The sequence below is a fragment of the Cardiocondyla obscurior genome, linkage group LG09 (assembly GCF_019399895.1).
Source record: "Cardiocondyla obscurior isolate alpha-2009 linkage group LG09, Cobs3.1, whole genome shotgun sequence".
Lineage (NCBI taxonomy): Eukaryota > Metazoa > Arthropoda > Insecta > Hymenoptera > Formicidae > Cardiocondyla > Cardiocondyla obscurior.
This window is the reverse complement of record NC_091872.1, coordinates 6,218,208-6,238,259: the sequence shown is the minus strand read 5'-3', so window position 1 is coordinate 6,238,259 and position 20,052 is coordinate 6,218,208. Positions and strand designations below refer to the sequence as shown.

At 30.2% G+C, this 20,052-nt stretch overlaps 4 protein-coding genes across 6 annotated transcripts; 1 reads left to right on the top strand and 3 right to left on the bottom strand.

The window, feature by feature from the left end:
- Positions 1 to 49: 49 nt before the first annotated feature.
- Positions 50 to 5,524, bottom strand: Eloa (elongin A). 2 transcript variants are annotated; one of them, XM_070661997.1, is made up of 9 exons: positions 5,389 to 5,524; positions 5,148 to 5,256; positions 3,645 to 4,779; positions 3,329 to 3,507; positions 3,078 to 3,247; positions 2,896 to 2,987; positions 2,617 to 2,816; positions 2,254 to 2,536; positions 50 to 2,147 (listed from the first exon to the last, which is right to left on the bottom strand). In XM_070661997.1, exons 2-9 carry the CDS (start codon positions 5,214 to 5,216, stop codon positions 2,071 to 2,073), a joined length of 2,205 nt encoding a protein of 734 aa, XP_070518098.1. In that variant the 5' UTR covers positions 5,217 to 5,256; positions 5,389 to 5,524; the 3' UTR covers positions 50 to 2,070. The 2 variants fall into 2 exon arrangements, with proteins under 2 accessions (XP_070518098.1, XP_070518099.1); XM_070661998.1 differs by having other exon boundaries at positions 5,360 to 5,489.
- Rha (rha) lies at positions 5,447 to 10,473 on the top strand. 2 transcript variants are annotated; one of them, XM_070661994.1, is made up of 12 exons: positions 5,447 to 5,531; positions 5,948 to 6,168; positions 6,257 to 6,404; positions 6,508 to 6,763; positions 6,941 to 7,615; positions 7,725 to 8,038; positions 8,114 to 8,351; positions 8,421 to 8,541; positions 8,644 to 8,747; positions 8,815 to 9,096; positions 9,176 to 9,504; positions 9,842 to 10,473. In XM_070661994.1, the coding sequence occupies exons 2-12, from the start codon at positions 6,117 to 6,119 to the stop codon at positions 10,173 to 10,175; spliced, it is 2,853 nt and encodes a 950-aa protein (XP_070518095.1). In that variant the 5' UTR covers positions 5,447 to 5,531; positions 5,948 to 6,116; the 3' UTR covers positions 10,176 to 10,473. The 2 variants fall into 2 exon arrangements, with proteins under 2 accessions (XP_070518095.1, XP_070518096.1); XM_070661995.1 differs by lacking the exon at positions 6,941 to 7,615.
- On the bottom strand, positions 10,138 to 13,151 carry LOC139105737 (myogenesis-regulating glycosidase-like). The gene is made up of 6 exons (XM_070662001.1): positions 13,022 to 13,151; positions 12,692 to 12,847; positions 11,574 to 12,440; positions 10,969 to 11,492; positions 10,685 to 10,841; positions 10,138 to 10,543 (listed from the first exon to the last, which is right to left on the bottom strand). The coding sequence occupies exons 1-6, from the start codon at positions 13,044 to 13,046 to the stop codon at positions 10,347 to 10,349; spliced, it is 1,926 nt and encodes a 641-aa protein (XP_070518102.1). The 5' UTR covers positions 13,047 to 13,151; the 3' UTR covers positions 10,138 to 10,346.
- Positions 13,152 to 13,248: 97 nt separating this feature from the next.
- Mat89ba (nucleolar protein 6 Mat89Ba) lies at positions 13,249 to 19,798 on the bottom strand. The gene is made up of 12 exons (XM_070661993.1): positions 19,615 to 19,798; positions 18,888 to 19,436; positions 18,339 to 18,813; positions 17,944 to 18,225; positions 17,595 to 17,868; positions 17,214 to 17,508; positions 16,892 to 17,116; positions 16,361 to 16,795; positions 16,091 to 16,251; positions 15,535 to 15,788; positions 14,881 to 15,290; positions 13,249 to 14,759 (listed from the first exon to the last, which is right to left on the bottom strand). Exons 1-12 carry the CDS (start codon positions 19,630 to 19,632, stop codon positions 14,496 to 14,498), a joined length of 3,642 nt encoding a protein of 1,213 aa, XP_070518094.1. The 5' UTR covers positions 19,633 to 19,798; the 3' UTR covers positions 13,249 to 14,495.
- Positions 19,799 to 20,052: the final 254 nt, after the last annotated feature.

The following is a 20,052-nucleotide window of genomic DNA, read 5'->3' as shown; positions in this document are numbered from 1 at the left end:
TATTTTATTTAGGAATGAAATTTTTACAAGACAGATCAAACAACGGACCTTGCTTAATATTATTTTTATTATATAATATTTAAATAATAAGTATTCTAAGATAGCAATAATTTTAAATATCAATAACTTCTAATTATTATATAAATATATTTTCTCACACATTATGTATAACGTTCACTTTTTAATTAAGGATTATCTTTTATTTAATAAACAATGCTGATCACCATGCCCTTCTGCTATTATGCGCTATTTAATGTAATTGAAATATGGATGTATAATATGTATAAAAATATAAAACTCATATTTTTCATAATTTACGTGCAGGTGTTCACATTATTATTCGTTATAGCTGAAAGTATATTCTTGCGTTAAAATTTGGAACATATTACGATGAGTCTTTGAAATTCTGTAATATACATAAATACATATATTACAAAATTTTGAAAAATGATTGAGCACTCAAGACAAAGCTTAACATATTTCGTGTACACGTTTCAATAATAAAAACGCAGGATATCTCGCATTTAGCGATTTAAAATTAAAAAAAAAATTTTTTTTTATGAATAACAAGTAAAAGAATATTATAGCTTTACGAAAAGATGACGTTATACACATACGCGTGTAATATTAGTTTAAAAATCAGTTTTAATAGATTTTACGTCTAATAGTAATTAATACATTAATATACATCGTATTTAATAAAATCTCAAAGGTAGATATCCTATGAATTTGTATTTTTATTAAATTCATAATATTATAACGTCAGTAAAATCAGAGTTTTTGTATATTGTTACAATTATACGATTTAAGTAACAATAGATTATTTAATCAACCGTTACTTATACATTGTTTCATAATGCAATATTTACACGTTATGCAATAAAAACCTAACAATATTGAAAAATCACAGCAAGATTTAAAACACGTAATATGTAATCGTATTTCTCTCAAACCGATATTTTATTCACGATTAGAGAGCTGCTAAAACATATAAAAAAAACGAAGTTAATTCCAAGTTAGATCACAATAAGAAAAAACAAAGACACTACAAGTAATTTTATAATTTTAGAAATTCCAGAAATAAAAAACTGCAAAACCTATAAGCTCAAACTTGTTTTTAAAAAATAAAAATATTAAATTGCATGTATTTAATTTTCTATTAAATTAAATAGTATACAGTTTCTAATTTTATTGTCAGCTTCTAAGGCTGAACTACTGATATAATTTCTTATGTATAAATTTTATTATGATTTATTTATGTTTTATGACATTTAATTGGAATGAATAAAATTATAAGGTGCTACATGATTAGATTAATTAACCGTTTTTTACTTTTTTCTGGAAACCTGTGTCCATCAAACACTATAATTCTATTTTTGTTTTTTTTTCTTTTTTATTTTACTGTAAAGTGTAAAGGTTTTAAAGCTGTGACTTTGTTTCTTTTCACATAGCACTGGCTTTGTATGTACGCTAGCCGCAGCAAACGTCATATTTGCCTTTCAATGTACAATTAATATATAAATAAATTGATAAAACATGATATAATGTAGTGCTCGTTAAACACGTCTTGTTTGGATACATGATAAATATAGATTATCCTGAGGTAGGATAATAAAACAAAAATTACTTCAAAACCTATTAAATATGAATATTGGAAAAAAAGGAAATAATATACAGTCTAATTGTCACAGCAATACATTTCCTGTCGAATTCGTGGACTTTTTATTTGAAGCGCAAAATAAATTAACAGTTCTCACTGTAGAAATTAATAATTTCATTTACAATTACTATTAAGTAATAAATAAAAAATGTTTCCATAATGTGATTATTTTATACACTAATGTTGAAGCATCGATATATAATTTTATAAAATATTTTATAATGCAGTAATATAAAAATGTATCGAATAAGCTAAATACAATTTGTTGTAGAATATATGTATATGTCCACGCGGCAAGAAATGTATTGATATTAAAGTAATTGAATAATTAGTATAAAATAATAATACAATAGTATAATTTATTGGAATTGAATTAATAATTTGTATTATTAGTGAAATTACCACTATCACTACCGTTTATAACGACCTTTTATTAACTGCAACGCCTTTGCCATAAGTGGTGCTTTTGTTTTCTTCATGTTTGATGCTAATAAAAACAATTAAAATCGTTAAAACAGACGTGACGTGAAACATACAGGAAAAAACTTCTATGATACTTAATAATAATCAAATAAAAATTTTTTAATACATACTCGATGCTTTAAATCGAACCATTGGTGGTGGTGGTACGGCAATATTCGTTGCATTATTAGGTGTACCACCGCTAGTTAGTTTTTTCTTTACACTGGAGATTGTAGCCGGAGTGGCATTGGCTGTACCATATTTCGCTTGTTTCTTCAATATATTACGTGGTGGTTTTACGACATTATCTACATAAGCAAGTTTAGTGGATCTCATTGGGACGGATTTATCTATAGATTGTTTAATATTGGCAGTGAGTGTTTTTAGTTTCGCTTCTCTTTCGTCCAAGCAGCGCTACAAAATATTCAAATATTAATACAATCTGATTACAGCCTGATTATTTTAACTTTTGTCACTAGTATTAATGCACCTACCATATACATTTCCCGCCATGATTCCATTTCTTGTCTCTCATTCTTTCTAAATTCGCGATTACAATGATATTTCCATAATATGTCAGTATCTTCAATGAGATATGGATTATGATGCTCTAACATAAATAATTGTTCAGGTGTGGCACGTTCTAAGATCGGTTTTAATATATCATACGGTACGCCGCCAGTAAACTCGAGTGCTAATAATACGAATGTATCATTAATATTAATGCATAATGCATAATACCTAATCGTATCATAATAAAAAAAAGTACTTACCATCGATATTTTCTATTAACACTCTGATGCACAGTTCATACAATGTAGGCACACTTGTATAACCAACTTTGTTACCAGAATACACTTTTGTTCTGAAAGAAAAATAAATAACACATAAACAATATAATAGATATATTTAAAAAATTACTTCACCGTTTTTATTACAAAGAATGTATAATTACCTTTGATTTTTTACGTAAATAATATCATTCACTTGTTTTATTTCCTCTCTGCGTTGTGTAGGATTAATATATGGTAATGGCTTATAATTGGGACTAATTTCAGGTAACGTAGATGCTAAATCTACATTCAACGGTTCCAATTTTATATTTTGTTCTAAAAGGTATAGCGACTGAAAATTAAATTTTTAATTGTTAAAGTTAGTTTTTTTTAATAATATTAAAAGTGTTATATAATAAAATATTAAAATTACATTTGAATTGTCACTACATTCTGGTTCCATTTTTATAGCTGGAATCTTTTTATCACTAACAGGTGACATTTGTTCCACTTTAATTGATTTACTTGAATGTGGGTTGGATAAATTATTCTGACGTTTTTTTGATGGTTGAGGTATAGAACACATACCGAGTGCTTCTGCAAAGCTTGTACCTAAGACAATTAAAAATTTAGTTCCCCAGTTCTAATATCAATTAAATAAAAAAATATTTATCAATAAACTTTTAAAATAAAATTATTAAACACTTATATTACTCCATTACCTCAAATAAAAAAAAAATTTAACATACCAGAATTACAATCTATTCCTTCTCCACCATTTATTTTCCGCATCAATTTTATATTTGTTTCTTTTTTCTTTTCGCATTTACTTTTATCTCCCTTATGCTCCTTTCTCTTATCCTTGTCTTTGCTTTTAGTATAGTCTCTGCTACTACTACAAGAACTGACTTTCAATTTGGAAGTCTCTTTACTAGAATGGTGACTGGAATTTTTTTTTGTATCATATTTTTTATGACTAGTATGCTCTTCTTTTTTATGCTTTTGTTTTTCACTACTCTCCTTTGCTCTACTATTTGATTCTTGAGATTTAATCCTACTGGAATTACTCCTGCATTTTTCCTGCAAATACTTTTCTTGTTTAGTATCTTGTTTGTTTTCAGTTACAAATTGTTCATCTTCTACTTTAATTTTCACATCTATTTGAATTCCAGAAGATTTTAAGTGGGAACAATTTTGTTCTGAAACAGATGATAATTGAGATTTCTCTTCAATTTTTTTACCATCTGTTTGCTTCCTTTTCTTGTTTTCCTTTATTGGAGAAATTGAGTCAGTAGATTTCCTTTTCCTACTACTGTCCTCACTACGTTGACTTTTATCATTAATCCTCTTTGAATCTTCATTTATATTATGTCTTGTTGAACTGTCAGTTTCTTTATTCAAGTTAGTTTTACCACTCTTTGATTCTTTGGACCTTTCACTATGTGAATGATGTTTGGAAGAATGCCCACTTTTTTCATGCATCTCTTGATTTTCCTCCAATTTAGATTTGGACGAATGCATTGCAGTGTGTTTTGTAGAGAGTTTACTCCTATTCTCTGTATTCCCCTGGTTATACCTTGATTCTGGCAATTGATTGGGTAAGCTATCACTTTCTTCTACATCCTTTAGTTTTGGAGATTCACCATTATCAGTATAACTTTTGCTGCTGCCGACAGTGCAAGCTTCATCCTCATCTTCTTTATCACTAGAATCACTTTTGTCATCCACAACCATATTCTTCCATTTGCAAACTAAAGATTTAGCAGCTTCACCCACAGTGCCATAGTATTTTCTAAAGCTATTTACAGTCCTTCCTATTCCAGTGTCTTGAAGATGCTGCACTGTCACAGGTAACTTGTAAAGTTTTGAAATGCAATGTAATATCTGCAAGAACACAACTATACGTAATAAATTTATATTCTCTCATTTTGCATATAAATTATAATTAAAAAACGTAATATAAACTGTCTAAAAATATAAATATTTGTTTGTAGCACTACTGAATTATTTAATATATAATTTATTGCCACATCATTAGCAGAGGTTCTTAAAAAAAAAAAAAAGAAAAAAGATATAGTTTACGTTTACTTTTTTTTCTACTTTAAAATCGATATAAAAAAAATTCTGAGAATTATATTCCCAAAAGTAGCATTAATATGAATCACAATTCGGGAGAACTGCGTTGGCGGTATTTGCCAATAGATTATTGAACCCGAATGTCTCGTTAGCATTATTATATTCAATATACGTACTCGGTCCTCATTGTTGCCACAATTCTCCAAGTTGCGTTGGTAATAAGATATTTTATCAACGATAGACATACTGCAATGACAACTGCCAGCTGTTCACTACTAATAATGCCTACAAAAAAAAAAAAGAGAGATACAGATAAGCGAACTAACACTCGCGACTTCGCGAGCACGAAACAGATGATTTCTTAAAAACAAAAGACACTAAAGCGCACTGTTGGTTCAGTCAGTATATCACACGTACGCGTGGTTCGATTACTGCTGTACACTTATGGCTTCTGTCATAGACGTACGATGGGGTCCGCGGTAATAAGAGCAAAGCGTTCACTTTGATTATCATGTGGCGATGTAATCCTCGAATTTTTCGAGTTTTCCTCGAGTCGTAACGTACGTACTACTAAAAAATAAAACGTCTGATTTTGGAATCGGTTGACTCCCAACGCTACCTCGATTCGCCGTCGACGACGGTAGCGGTTCGTAGCAAATTTTCTGGAAACTAACAAAATTTTCTGTTACTTGATTGGCCCATCATGGGTCAATGATGGGCCAATCAGGTAACAGAAAAATTTATTAATCCCAAGAAAATCCGCTACGAATTGCTACCGTCGCCGACGGCGAATCAGGCGTATTTTTAAATAAAATAGAATAAAGCGAGATAAAACGAAATGAGGTAAAGTACAGTAAAATATAAATAAATTAAATTAAATAATTTACATTTTTGTACAGTATTAATCGGCAGCAAATTTGCAGATTGAAGAGAAATCAGTAGTACGTAACCCAATGATGATTTTTCACTCGTTTAGCTTGGAGCATCTGGAGATGGAGCATGCAACGCGAACAGACATGTTTACGAATCCGTTACTATGACAGCAGGTTTGAATGACGAGGAGCATGTGAACGTTCCTGGCAATATTTTTACCAGATTTATTACCTTTTGTATATAGAATATTTTATAGAAACTTTCTGAAGAAGATGACGGAAACGACTAAATCTGACGTGCAAATTATTTTAAGCATAAAAGAAGGTGAGAGTGTTTTAAAATAAATGTGTGCTTGTATCAGTTTATTACAATTACTGCTATTAATTAAATTTTATTCGCGTTTGTTGTGCAGGAAAAGGTTTCGATCAAGTTTTACAATCAACGTTATTGATTGGGACTTTAAACGGACATTCTTTAGAGACTGACAGAATTGAGGCATGTCCAACACCACAGTATGCCACTGATTTAGTTTGGGAAACTAATAAAATGGTACTGAGAAGGTAAGAGTGATTATTTTTTTCTTTATTTTTATTTAAGTTTCTATTTAAGTGAGTAAAATATTGGACATTATATGCTGTACTTTATGTTGTATTGAATTTATAGAATGCGATCACAGCAAGCCCCATTAAAATTAGAATGCTTTGCTTTTAAAGAGAATGAAGGTAGAGAGAGAATAGGATATGTTCTGCTAAATGTACGCTCTGCTCAAGTTATATCTAAGTATGGAGATGTGAGTCCAAAAGCAAGTTGGCACAAGCTGCTGGGATTAAGAAGTGATCTTAAAATACAAAAGCCTGAGCTACTGCTTGCATTAAAAGTTGAAGATCATAAAGATACAAATCTAAAATCAGCAGCAGAGGTAAATGCTTTTATTTTGTGCAAATAATATATTTACTTTAATAAGAATTATACTTTTCTAACAGCCAAATAACAATTAATAATAACATTAATGGTGTAATAAAATTAAAACATTATATTAAGCTAGTTGTGATGTTTTATAAAGTATCTTGTTATCTCATATTATGTTATTTTCTAGTTAAAAAATTTGACAATAGACAAAGATGTGATTTTGGAAAACGATAAAATAATTCCTCACTTATATCCTGATGAGCAATTGATTCAGTTGGGCCCTCTAGAAACCTGTTGTGAATTATTTATATTAAGTATTACAGCTATGTGCACAGAAAATTTGCATCTATTATTATCTAAAAATCTAAATAAGATTAGCACTGTGCATTTCTCGTATCGAGTTTTAGAAAATGATATAGAACTTAAACCATTTGAAATTAAATCTGAAAAATCACATTTTATTCCTGAGAAAGTGGTAGTGAGAATACGAAGCTCCTTGAACGTTTTAAAGCAATATTTACAATCACAGGCATATTTATTAATTCATTTAAAACAAGAAAATAACGTAATAGCTAAATCATCAGTTAATCTACAACCTCTAGTATCTGCAAGCAATCTGCAAGAATTTCTTAAATGTGCTGTAAATGCAAGCACTACACTACACGAGAAATGTTTTCTAATTAAACCAAATTTGACAGAAACGATTGAAAATCATCATCGGATATCTTATCTTGATTTGCAACTTAAATTACAATATATTGGAAATAAAACAAATACCTTATTTAACACTAATATGGCAATAAATTCCAACATTTCCACTCGACTAAATTATAACGAAGAAAATATAAATAATGTCGATCAGGTAGAATAAAAAATTGATTTTATCAATGACCTCCTTTTCCAATTCATTATATTATAATTAAAATGACGTATAATTAAAAGTAATGCTTTAAAATAATATCTGATTTTAGAAATCTTCAGAGATCGAGTTACACAGAAATTCTAGAGGAGATTTTGGAAAGTTTAGCCTTAAAAATATTCCTGGCGAAATAAAATGTACATCAGAATATAAAAATGTAAATAAACAGTCGGTGGATTGCCAATGGTTCAAACATCGAACGGATAAAGTTACATGTTCGCGCTCGTGCGATGGAACGCTTTGCAACTATGTTAATAAAAATTATGTTAAAGACGTAGAATCTTATCACTGTTACTGTCTACGCGTTTTACTCGTGGCAATAACATTGGTATCCGAAACATTAACTGGACGGGAAATTGAATTTCGGTTTGTGTGATTTTATCACAAGCAATATTATAAGAAATATAAATTATTTTTTAATACAATATAATTTTTTTATAGATTTCATCATCCAAAAACTGAAGTTATGTCAACGGCATATGCGATAATGCCAGTCTTATTAAACAAAAAAGTTAAATTGGAAGACACTGTATGTCAATTTCATTTTATATCTGCGCCGGATGAGATAAAACAATTATTGCAGTCTTTTCCACCAAAAATCAGTATATATGATATAAATGAAGATAATGAATTGTCGCAATTAGTACTTGATGTAAAGCCATTATTTTATCAAGAAAAGGTAACATTAATATTTTATTTATAAAAAAAATGTCATAGAATAATACTTAAATTAAAACAATCTTTTCAGTTTGAATGTCAATATAAATTGTCTCTGTTCGATGCAGACAGAAATAAAATTGCAGACATGGATATTATACTCGCATTAGAGGATCGCGGACTGCATTGTATATTAAAAAAAGAAACTATTGGTAGGTAAAAACTATAAATACAATTTGTTCTTTTATTTTTTACTATTTTATTTTTTAACTATAGATTTTACTTTTATTTAATTATTAAAAAAATTATTTAAGGTAAAAATCTTGGCCCACCGATATTGGACGATAGCTTAGCATATAAAATAGTGGATGAACTCGAAACTTGGAAGGAGCGTCAAAAGGAGATGTTTAAAGCTGAGGTAAAACAATAACAGCAACTAAAAAATTTTATTTAATGAAACGTTATTTGTATGAGATATGTATTAGCTTAAAAAAAAGGAAGAACGGCATTTGAACATACTGAGCGAGGAATGGCGAATGCAGAAGGAAAATCTTGAGTCAAAACTTGCATGTAGCGTTGACCAATGCAAGACATTAGCCAACAGTTTAAATAATGCTACTGAAGATCTGAGAAAACGTCGATTAAAAAGTTTGGAAAACGAGACTCGATTGATTAAAGCGAATGAAGACTTGCAGTCAAGATATGAAATCAAGTTAAAAGACTTAAAGGATACTCTGAATGAAACACGAAACAATCTTACAGCAAAAGTTTGTAAAGTATTTTAGTATGTTTAATTTTTTTTTTTTTTTTTTTTTTTTTTAGTTTATTCAATTTATTTTTTGACAGGTCACAAAACTTGAGGAGAAGAAAGTTGCTCTAGAAGCGCAAGTGGAAATACTATCATATGAAAATGAAAATTTAAAATTATCTATAAGTAAACAAATGGATGAATTGGAAATGTATCAAAAGGGATTTTTAACTCAGGATCAAACGACATCCTTATTGCAAGATGTAAAAATTCTCGAGGAAAAATTAGACAATGCTCAGAAGGGGAAAGAATTTTTTAGAGAGCATTGGATCAAAGCAATTCGTGAATTACACAGAATAAACTTGGATTATCAACAAGCTATGGAAGTTCAAATCAAGAACAGTAGAAAGGAACTAACAAGTCCGAAGTATGTTATAAGACCATTTAAATTAATCAAATTTGTACACGCTATTATACACTGGAAGGTAGATATAGCTTTTGCTTCGGCGACGGTGGTTGACGTACGTGACTAGCGTGGTGTGCGTTAGATCACACACGAAGCGCCGCAGCATGTACAACGTAAAACACCGGCTGCCGAGGACTGAGGGAGAGCGCGCCTCACTATTACTTTCCTCATACTCGGTGGCCAAGGGAGAGAATCGAGGGAGGGGGGGAGTCACTGTACGTTAGCCGCAGCAAACGCTATTTGCCTTTCAGTGTACAATTTTATAATTAATTTTTATTTTTTTTTGTTTTGCATGTAGTGTCGAGGAAATTTTGTCTGCAGATAGAAAAGCACTAAATGACGATCAAGTTTTGTTGAATGAGTTACAGAAAGAAATTGACGATATTATGCCAAAACAATTTTTTGCGTCAAAAGAAACCTGTAATAAAATATTTACAGCCGACGACATTTGTTATGTTTCTTATAATAATAATAATAAAACCATTTATAATAAATCAGAGGAATATACTGAGCGATTGCGAGCGTTAAGAGATGAACGCGAGTCCCTTTTAAGGACTGGAAATTATACAACTGATGATTTAGTGATAAAAAAACTTAATGCAGAAATTCAATCTTTACTGATAAGCAGATAGAAAAATAATTTTGTGCTTAATTTTATTTTTAATTAATATATAATCTTCGTATATGAAGAAAATCATTCCAGAAAAATCATCCCAAAAATTTGTAACATGTTTTAAAATAATTGATAAATATTACATATTTGTAAAAATAAATATTTTAAAATCTTTTTAATGTTTTTGCATTTATTCTAATTTTATAAAGTATGGAAGTACTCCTAGAGGAGCAGGATAGTCTAACAGCCACCTCGGTCCTTCATAAGGTACATCACTATCTTCTCGATTTGGATCATCCCATAATCCTTTAGGTAGATAAATATTGCGTTTTTCGGCATTTTGTTCAATCACCGGAGCAACTAGTATATTCTCTCCAAGAAGATATTCTATAATTCAATTAAACAGCAGTATTATTTATAAATTATTTCGTGTTTTTCTAATTTATTAAAACCATCTATGAATAAAAGTAATTGATTATATATGTTTAGTAAATTTCGAATACAATCAATACATTCTATGAAACTTACCGTCGTTAATCTTGTGAGCTTCACTGTTTTCCGGATCAATCCACCAAATTGGCGGATTTACGGGAATACCTCTTGTGATAGCATTCCTCATGGCTTTCAAAATATCGTTCGTATATGTGTCATGCAAGTCAGTAAACTTTCTGCAGATTTCGACGGTCTAAATAAAATACAGAATTGCATATTATATCTTTGTAATGTTTTGATTTAAGAAACGATTAAATAAATTAATTTATTATACAGTATGATGCATTTACTCATCTCAAAAGATTTTCCAAATTACTCACTTCAGTATCGTAATCCCATGGCGTGAAAGAATATTGCAACGATGGCATGAAAACATTGGTCTGTAGCCACCTAATGAATATCTCTTTGGATGGATATTCCGTTCCGTTGAGTGAACCATCCAGATATCCATTACCACCGATCATATCTGGCAATACGTGGACGTAACCATTAAGATTCATCTGCAACAGCGTCGTAATCAGCGTAGGTAGACCATTGTTCCATGTCCACTTGGTATCCTTGTCAATCATGCGAACGAATATCGGTAAATCTTGAGAACGCCATCCTACTCGCACTTCAACACTGTCGCCAAAGTTAGCAGCAAGTACGCGGACGTAGTCTTGAGTGAATAAACCTGGCTGCGAATCAGATGGACCGAGTAGGTTCGGCACTTGTGGCAACCAACTTCCCTCACCAGCATCGAACTTAAAGGTTTCAATGCCGAGTTTTTGAAGACGCCTCAATCGATTCACCCACCACGTCACCGCAGACGGATTTGTAAAGTCAATCGTGGCAGCGTCAATACCTAAAGAAGACACAATTAAATAAAAATTCAAATAACTTACATTTTTAACTTTAAAAATACCGATTTTAAGGCGATTCTTACCCTGCCACCAGGACATCGCAACCTGTCCATCAAAATTTTTGACAAAGTAATTATTTTTCAGCGCAGTAGAGAATGCCGGTTCGCAACCTCGGTTAATAAACGGATGTATCCATAGGGTGACACGAAAGCCCTTGTTTTTTAATCGCTGTACGAGACCTTTAATGTCAGGAAATTTAACAGTATTAAATTCAGCCGACCCATAGCAAGTTTCCCAATTGTCATCAATCTCGAGCTGACTGTTTTCGAACTTATTGGCTTTAATTTCGTCCGCAAATGCCTCCACTACCTTTTCGGTGATGTTGGCTTTATATCTGGCCCAAGTAGACCATATAGGATACCGAATCATTCGTTCATTGGGACGACCCGTCGGTTTACCCAGAAAAGTATTCACTGCGTTTAGATGAGCAACTTTTGGATTTTCAAAGACACCTATATTGTATTTTAGTTCTATTTTATCGCGATGTTGATACGGTTTTTTATTCTTGGCAATCAAGCACAAGTACTTATCTTGATAATTGTTCTGATCGAGGAATAAAGGACTTTCTTCGTTTACATAGATATAAACTCCTTTACTGGACAACCAATAACGCTCGGTTATTGCCATATTTTCAGGATGCGTTGGTATATATGGTTCTTCCTCGTAATACATATGCTGCACAGGCCAGTGCTGATGACGAATTTCTGGTCCACCGAACCATTCCGTGTCATCGGTAAGTTGGAAGCAATGTATAATTTCACTATCGGGATCCGCAGATGTATGAGTAACGGTAATAGTTTCTTTGTCTTTATCAGCATCAATGGCGAGGAACGTTCTAATATTACCCGTTGGGCTGTTTATAATAAAATAATTAACCGTACTTGTGCCATCTGAAACAAATATTACATTCTTCTATGTAACTTCTTCATTAGAATCCGTAAAATTAAACTGAAAACATTAATTAAGAAAAAAAAAAAGACAAATTAAAGCTTAATTGGTGAAATAATTAGATAACTCAAGAAGCAAGTATATTAAAAAAAAACTTATTGCATAAGTTAAATGTGTTAATAAAAATAAAAAAAAATTATTTAACAATATAGCGTAAAAAAGGTAAAAAGTTATATATTATATTAGAACTCACCGTTTTTTGTAAGGGTGAAAACGGATCGCTTACTGTTAGTTTGGTCAAAAGTGTAATTACCACTTTTGAAAGTCTTTGTAATAAGCTTTTGTGATTCTGAATCGCCACAACAAATGGCGACAGTAATGAACAACAGTATTATCAAGAAACGCATCGCTAAAACAGACAATTACATCAATTAATTTTCTTAGATAATAGAAATGTTTTAAAGAAACATCGCAATAAACGTTCAGAAAAGTTTTACGTAGATATATAAAATGTGTATATGTCTTAAATATATCGAATGTATTTTCGTTTGTTACTTGACTCGGATCCAAGGAAACTGCTTACCGTTCCGTTCCAACGCCAGTTGCATTTTGCTTGTTATACCATGTCATTGAATAAGCGAAGCCGCTGTCGGTTTATATATACTCGCTCGACAACAGAGCTGCATTCTGTTATTGCTATATCAGTGTAAAGAAAATTAATAAATCATGTCATATCAGCACGAAGATTAATAAATCACATTCGATAACTTGATAACTTCTGTAATTAATAAAAATTAGATATCATATCTTATATACATTAAACGTAGTTCTACATTGCATATATATATTCTAGGAATATTATGTAACAATATCGTATCCATTTTTTAGTCACCAATAGCACCGCAAAACTTTTCATGTATTTAGATTTTATAAATATAATTTTTAAACCTATCTATATTATCTGATGAAAACACAAAATATATATAATATACTTAGTTAAGATAATAGCATTATACAAATAAAAGAAATAAGTATCTCGTATATTTGACAACTACAACTTTTTATACTGACGTATTTAATATATACCATAAATTTTCTTTTATTAACATTAATCATTAAACATTATTATAAATATATCTATTTCTTATTTATTTATTTTAAATGTGCTAAATTAAATTTGAAATAATTATTAAACGTACAAAAAACAAGGTTTAATTACTACATATAAGGAATCGATAACAGAGTAAATGTATTTTTATAATGGTGATTAATGATTACTCTTATAACTGAATAATATTAAATAATGATTGATTATCAATACTGTAATATTAATCATTGCTTAGTAATTAGTATTTTTATAATTTAAGTAATGATGGTTATTAACTATTGCTCTTACAATTTAATAACAACAAAAATAATGCACGTTATATTCATGTATATTTCGCAAATATATGATAACGTAAGAAATAACTAGTAAATTTGTATTTGCTTGAAAACAAGACCTTGAATTGAAAAAAAAGTAATTAAAAATACATCCGTTTTGTGCGGCGTTATTATTTCTGCTAGTAGATCGTGCAATTCAATGCTCGGTTATAAAGTGAGAAAAAACTCGTTAAATTCACGTAAAAGTATATTATGCTATATTTTATCTAAGACTATTATTTAACTTCAACAATCAGTTTTATTATAAAATTAAAAACAAGGAAGTTACTGATCTCCCTGCTGATATTACTACAAATATAATAAACAAACATCATGTTTTTACAATATTTTAATCAAATATCTCGATTTTTTTTATAATAAAATATTTGTTTTATATTAACAAAATAGTAAAATCTATTTCGTAAGCCACAAGATAATGCTTTTGTTACACCGCGGTTGATGCATGGGGTCCGTCTTTCGAGGTTTCCCCTTGTAATAATTTGAAGTACTTTTATAAGACACGAAAATATAGTTTATTCCTTTAAAATTACAATTGTGTTCTATTTAATTCCATCCGCTTATACTATTATTTAATTGTTGTAATCGAAACTCGAGTTACAACACTTTTAATGTGCTTATGTAGTTGATTCTAATGTTATCAGAGAAAATCTTTTGTTCGGAATATCAATTGTGCGTATAATACCTCTTCCCAAAATATAAAAGTCTTCGATCATTGCCGAGACGTTTAAGACAAGCTTACCATCTGCGTCAAGTTTCCTGCAGTTAGCGTTTGAAACTTTAAAATCTTTACGCTCGAGGACAGTGGGTTTTAACAAAACACCAATTACTAAGCCACCATAAGTATCGTGGAAAAACAAAGCATAATCTCCGTAACTATCCTAAAAGTAAGAAGAAATGTAAACGATATAAAATACAATGTTACATTCTTTTTTTTTTGTAACATGCCTTAATATAATTCAATTAAATTAATAGCTTATTAATAAGATAACTGGGACTTACTCTTAGATCTTTCAAGAAATATTGTACAGGATCAAAATCCACAACTGGAATCTTTTGAAAAGTATGAGTCTTGTACGGATGTAAGTCTACGATTTTGGTTTTCTTAGATACATCAACTGCTTGTAGTCTTCTAGGAATCATATCTGATTTTAAATGTAATACACAGTCATACTCCGAAAGCGGAGGTCGAAACACGGGTTTTACATCGAGGATTGCCTTATTGAATATTAAATCATCAAATAATTTTAGTGACTCTTGTGCGAGTATGTTTATACGATTTAAAATCAGTTGCGATGGCGCTTTCCTAGTCAACAACGATTTTTGCTGATCGTAAGGAGTAGATATAAATAGGGGTGGTAAAGAATTACGAGCCGTATTAAATAATGTTTCTACGGCAGTGATTTCTTCATCTGTAAAATTAAACAATCATACATTATTACATTTTTCTACACAAAGTAAAAAACAATAATACATATAAATTTAAAGTAAAACTTCCGCTCTTTATTATCTTCATTCATTTATTATCTGTAAATCTAAATGTCATATTTAATTTATTATATCAATTAAGATTATTTGATAATAATAATACGTCACAAGAATTTTTATTATATAACACAAAAAGAAAATAAAAAATACATTAAGATATAAACTTACAGGTCATCTCGCTATTGAAATTAACAATAACGGGATCGGTATTCCAATGAGCTCTTGCAAGAACTTCAAGAAATCGTATAAATGCCACTTGCGGCGTCTGAGTTGGTTTGTACGGTTCCGGTACTAGGTATAGTGATGCCATAAGTAACTCAATCACAACTCCAGGTATATGAGTGTCGTCCAACAATTGCGCTGCCAACCATCGTTTTGCTAGACAGCAAGCGGGACCAAACGATGGTTGCTGAGAATGCAATCTAAAAAAATTAAAATATTAACATAAAATTGTTTTATTTTTATTTATTTAATATACAAATTACTATAAAAGCAAAAAAATTTATTTTAATTTTAATAAAATATAATTATAAAAATATTACTGTTATATGGATTATGTATATTATGTATTATATAATATTTTCTTATATCAGCAGCACTTGAGATAATTGCTAATGATTAAATTCTTGATAAAAATAATCACTCAAGGAAAATATTTTCACAGAAAAAAAAAATTATCTTAACATTCCATGCAAATTATTTTTACGGTTTCATTAATTCTTACCCGTGTAAAGCGCTACTCAGTTTCGGTAAACGAAACAATTTATTTTCTAATTCAATGGATTCTTCGCTATCTCTGTATTTAATTACACCGTCTTCCTTCACTTGTTTCATTAAAGCAATTTCCTTTTGATGTGCCACTCTTAATCGAAAAACAAATCCGTTCTAAAAAAAAATTTTATATTAGACCAAAATGTACTATTATTAATAAAATCTGTATTTTTATTTCTAATTATTAAAAATATCATATTGGTCAAATAATCCATTATATTACCTGGTACACGTCTACATAAGAAGGATTAGCCTGCACTGTTAATGCATGCTGATTTCTGAGACATTCCGCGATTTGTACATGGAACGCTGCTTTTGTCTTCTTAATAGCCTCTAGTTCTTCAGGCCATTTTCCACTAGTTGATAATTGCAATGTTGCATCAATTGTATGAACATATGCAGGACATTTCGTAATGTCTTTTGAAAGACTAAAACAATTTTTACCCTCCTCAATGATACCATTAATCTTTCGATAGATAGTAGCAAGCGGAGGAAAGATTTCTGTATATCGGAAAACTGGACTCGAGCCCTGGACACCATTTATCGTTAAAGGCATATCGTTCAACGACATTAAATTCTTTTCCAAAGTGTCAAAAGCTTGCAGAACTTTCAGTGCAGCTTCTTCACCAGTCCCGTATACAAAATGCGTTATTTTATACTAAATAAAAATGTATAATTATATACCACATGTAATTAAAAAAAAAAAAAATTAAAAACAAAATACTTTAATGTTATATAAAAATTGTGAATTTACCTTATGCAACTTTAGCAACTCTTCCATTTGATCCGCAATATATAAATACTGTCTTTTATATATATTAAATTTTTGTTTTAACAGAAAAACTATTATCTTTTTGCATATTATTCTTTTGTCTGCGAGAGTTTTACCTTTTGACCACATTACAGCCTCACGAATAGTTCCATCTTTAAATCGACGTAATTCAGATTTAGTGCCCCAAAAATTTCTGAAGTCAATTGCCTACAAAATAAATAATTAATTTTTATTACGTTCGTTATAAATTTTTTTTTTTTTTTTTAGTTTTATTATTGTATTAACATTTTAATAATTAGCTTACTTTTGGTAAATTAGCTTCGGGTCCTTTATCAACAATGTCGAAACATGTTTCAGGATTCAATTCTAATCCAATAACGAGCTTTCCAATATTGCTCGGCATGCTTTTAGTGCATTCCCATTCTTTACATATACTTGGTAATACGCACATTCGAATAATCCTATCTCCTAGACCTCTTTTTAGAACTTCGAAAAGCAACTTGATCGCTTGACTGCGTTTATCAGGTCCATAATTCAGTTTGCTTTCTTTGCTGGATTTATTATTTACTACTTTTTCTAAAATGGACTTATCATGAAAACTGTAAGATAGAAATAATAAATAATTAAAATGTATTTAGTACTTAAATGTTATGTCAAATTTATATTAATTTTCCATATCAATTACCATAAAATGTGATCAAATGCTCTGTGAAATGGTACATTTCGCATAAAAAGCGCATGGAAACTATCTATATGTATGTTATCTAGATGCTTCAGGCATAGCGCTGCTTCTCTCTGTACCCACGAAAAAGTATCCTTCGACAGATTCGCCGCAATATTGTGATAACCGGTACTGTCAAGGAAAACACAATCGTAATAATTGTGATAATGAGACACTTGTTTTTCGCTCTCTTTGTCTTCGTACAGAGTAATTCCATTCTCGCACCAGTTTCCTTGTTCTATATTAAATAAATACAATTATTATTTTAGAAACAAAAAAACAGCGTAATTTAATTAACAATTCGTCAAAATACCTAGGCAAATCCAGACATTCCGTACGATTTGATAACTGCTCATAAAAGTGTTAAGCTTTTTCTTGCGCAATAAATAAATTATAAACATAGTAACAATGTGACCAGTAAAGCCATCGTATCCTTTATCTAACTGGCGTTGACGCAGCCAGATTTTTAGCAAAATTATACCGTCCCTCAAATTTGGATACTCTTTTATTGCTTGCACGATCTCGGAATTTGTTCTCGACATTACTAAATCGCGCAGTACTAAAGAATTGTAATGCGGAGTGGGTGGTAAAGATGCTATAAGAAAAAATTAATATTATAATACAAAGAAAGAAAACAATTTTCCAACAATTGATATGTAAAACTACATAAAATATTATTATAAATAATATGTCATCGTATAAACTTACTATCTTTCGATGACTTCTTGCCGAAATACCATCCTGGCCTAATACTATTTTTCTCCGGTAGAAATCTGTTTAATTTAAAGCTAGTTTCCTGTGCGGATACGTGTATCACTACGTTCACTTTTTTATTTAATTTTCCACTGGGACAAAGCTCCAAGGCAGCTCTTGTGTTGTCAGAAATAAATTTCTTGCTCTCGACAAGGTCGCTTCCTATAGCCGCCGCTATAAACGCTAAATACGTTGCTCTTTTTCGAAAATAAATATAGTTTTTGTAATCCTGGTTTCGAAATAAATTAGCTGGCATCTCCACCATTATGTCTACAGTAACGGTAGGCCCGAGAGTACATCCGGAATTATAAGATCCAACTACACTAATGTTAGATGGCTTCAAAAATTTAAAAACGCTTTTTGTTTCTTTTGGTATATGTGGCATGGGAATACAAATACCAAGTTTACTACCCAAATCATTATCCACAAGCTGAAATCATAAATATTATAGATTAGATATTATTTTACTGCATTTCTATTGTACAGTTTAATTGTATTACTTACAGTAATTTCTTCAGTTTCTTCAATAGATTCAATCTTTGCTTTAAATTTTCCAAACCAAATCTCAAATAATGCTTTATATTTATCTTTGAGCTTTACTTCTTGGAGAACCTCTTCAATTTGCAGTCGAAATATATTTGAATGAAATAAATTCTCGGTTTCTCTAAGCTGACTGAGTTCTTCAACTGTTGGCTGCTTGTAAAGGTTCTTTTCTAATTTTTTCTTTTTCTTGGGCACTGTCTCGGTTAATTCATCTGTAACTTTTTTCCTCTTCTTCTCTCGATTTATTATTTTAGATTCATCTATGTAACTGTCCAACTCTATTTCTTTCTCCTCATTATTTGCAGATTCTAAGTCTGCATCATCAGATTCAGAATCTTTTTCATTGTTTGTGTCTTCGTCTATCAAATCGGAATTATCAGATTCAAAATCTGCCAGATCCTCATTATCAACTTCCGAATTCGATGTACTTTCGTTATCAGATTCAGAGCTCGAGCCGTTATTTTCAATGGTATTATCTATCTTACACCGATTGATCTTTTTTTCCGCCAACTGAAATAAATTATAAATTATTTTAGTTAAATTTCTGTCCAGTATTATACATTACACATCAAGTAACGATCTATATATTCTTAATTATCAAAAATATAAAACAATTTGAAGAGGTTATAAAATCGAAAGTTCGATGAATCAATAAATAAATAAAATACAACAATAGAATTTGTTATACCTTCGAAGGTCCTTTCATTTTGCTTTCGCTGATACGTAAGTTTCAAGCGTGTTTTAATTTTTATTCGTCTTTCACGTTGTAAAACCAAACCGACTATATCAAAACACACCACATGCTTCGCCATGCGTTCTCTAGAAATGACGATAAAACCAAATGACGTCATTACGCTCTCATGATACTATCGCAGCGTAATAAGATGAATTTTTGAACAACATTTGCAGTAAAATTTTGAAAGTTATTAATGTTCTTATTTTTTTTAAATTTATTTTGTATTTATCGTTTTGTTATTTATATTTTATTTTAACTTTCATACTTTTTAAAACATAAATCACACGCAGCACTTAGCACACGTAATGTAATATTTAAGTTTTACGAAAATTCTTGTTTTTCTTTTCTCATAATATGTAGCATTTTGTTATCCTATAATGATGAAAACAT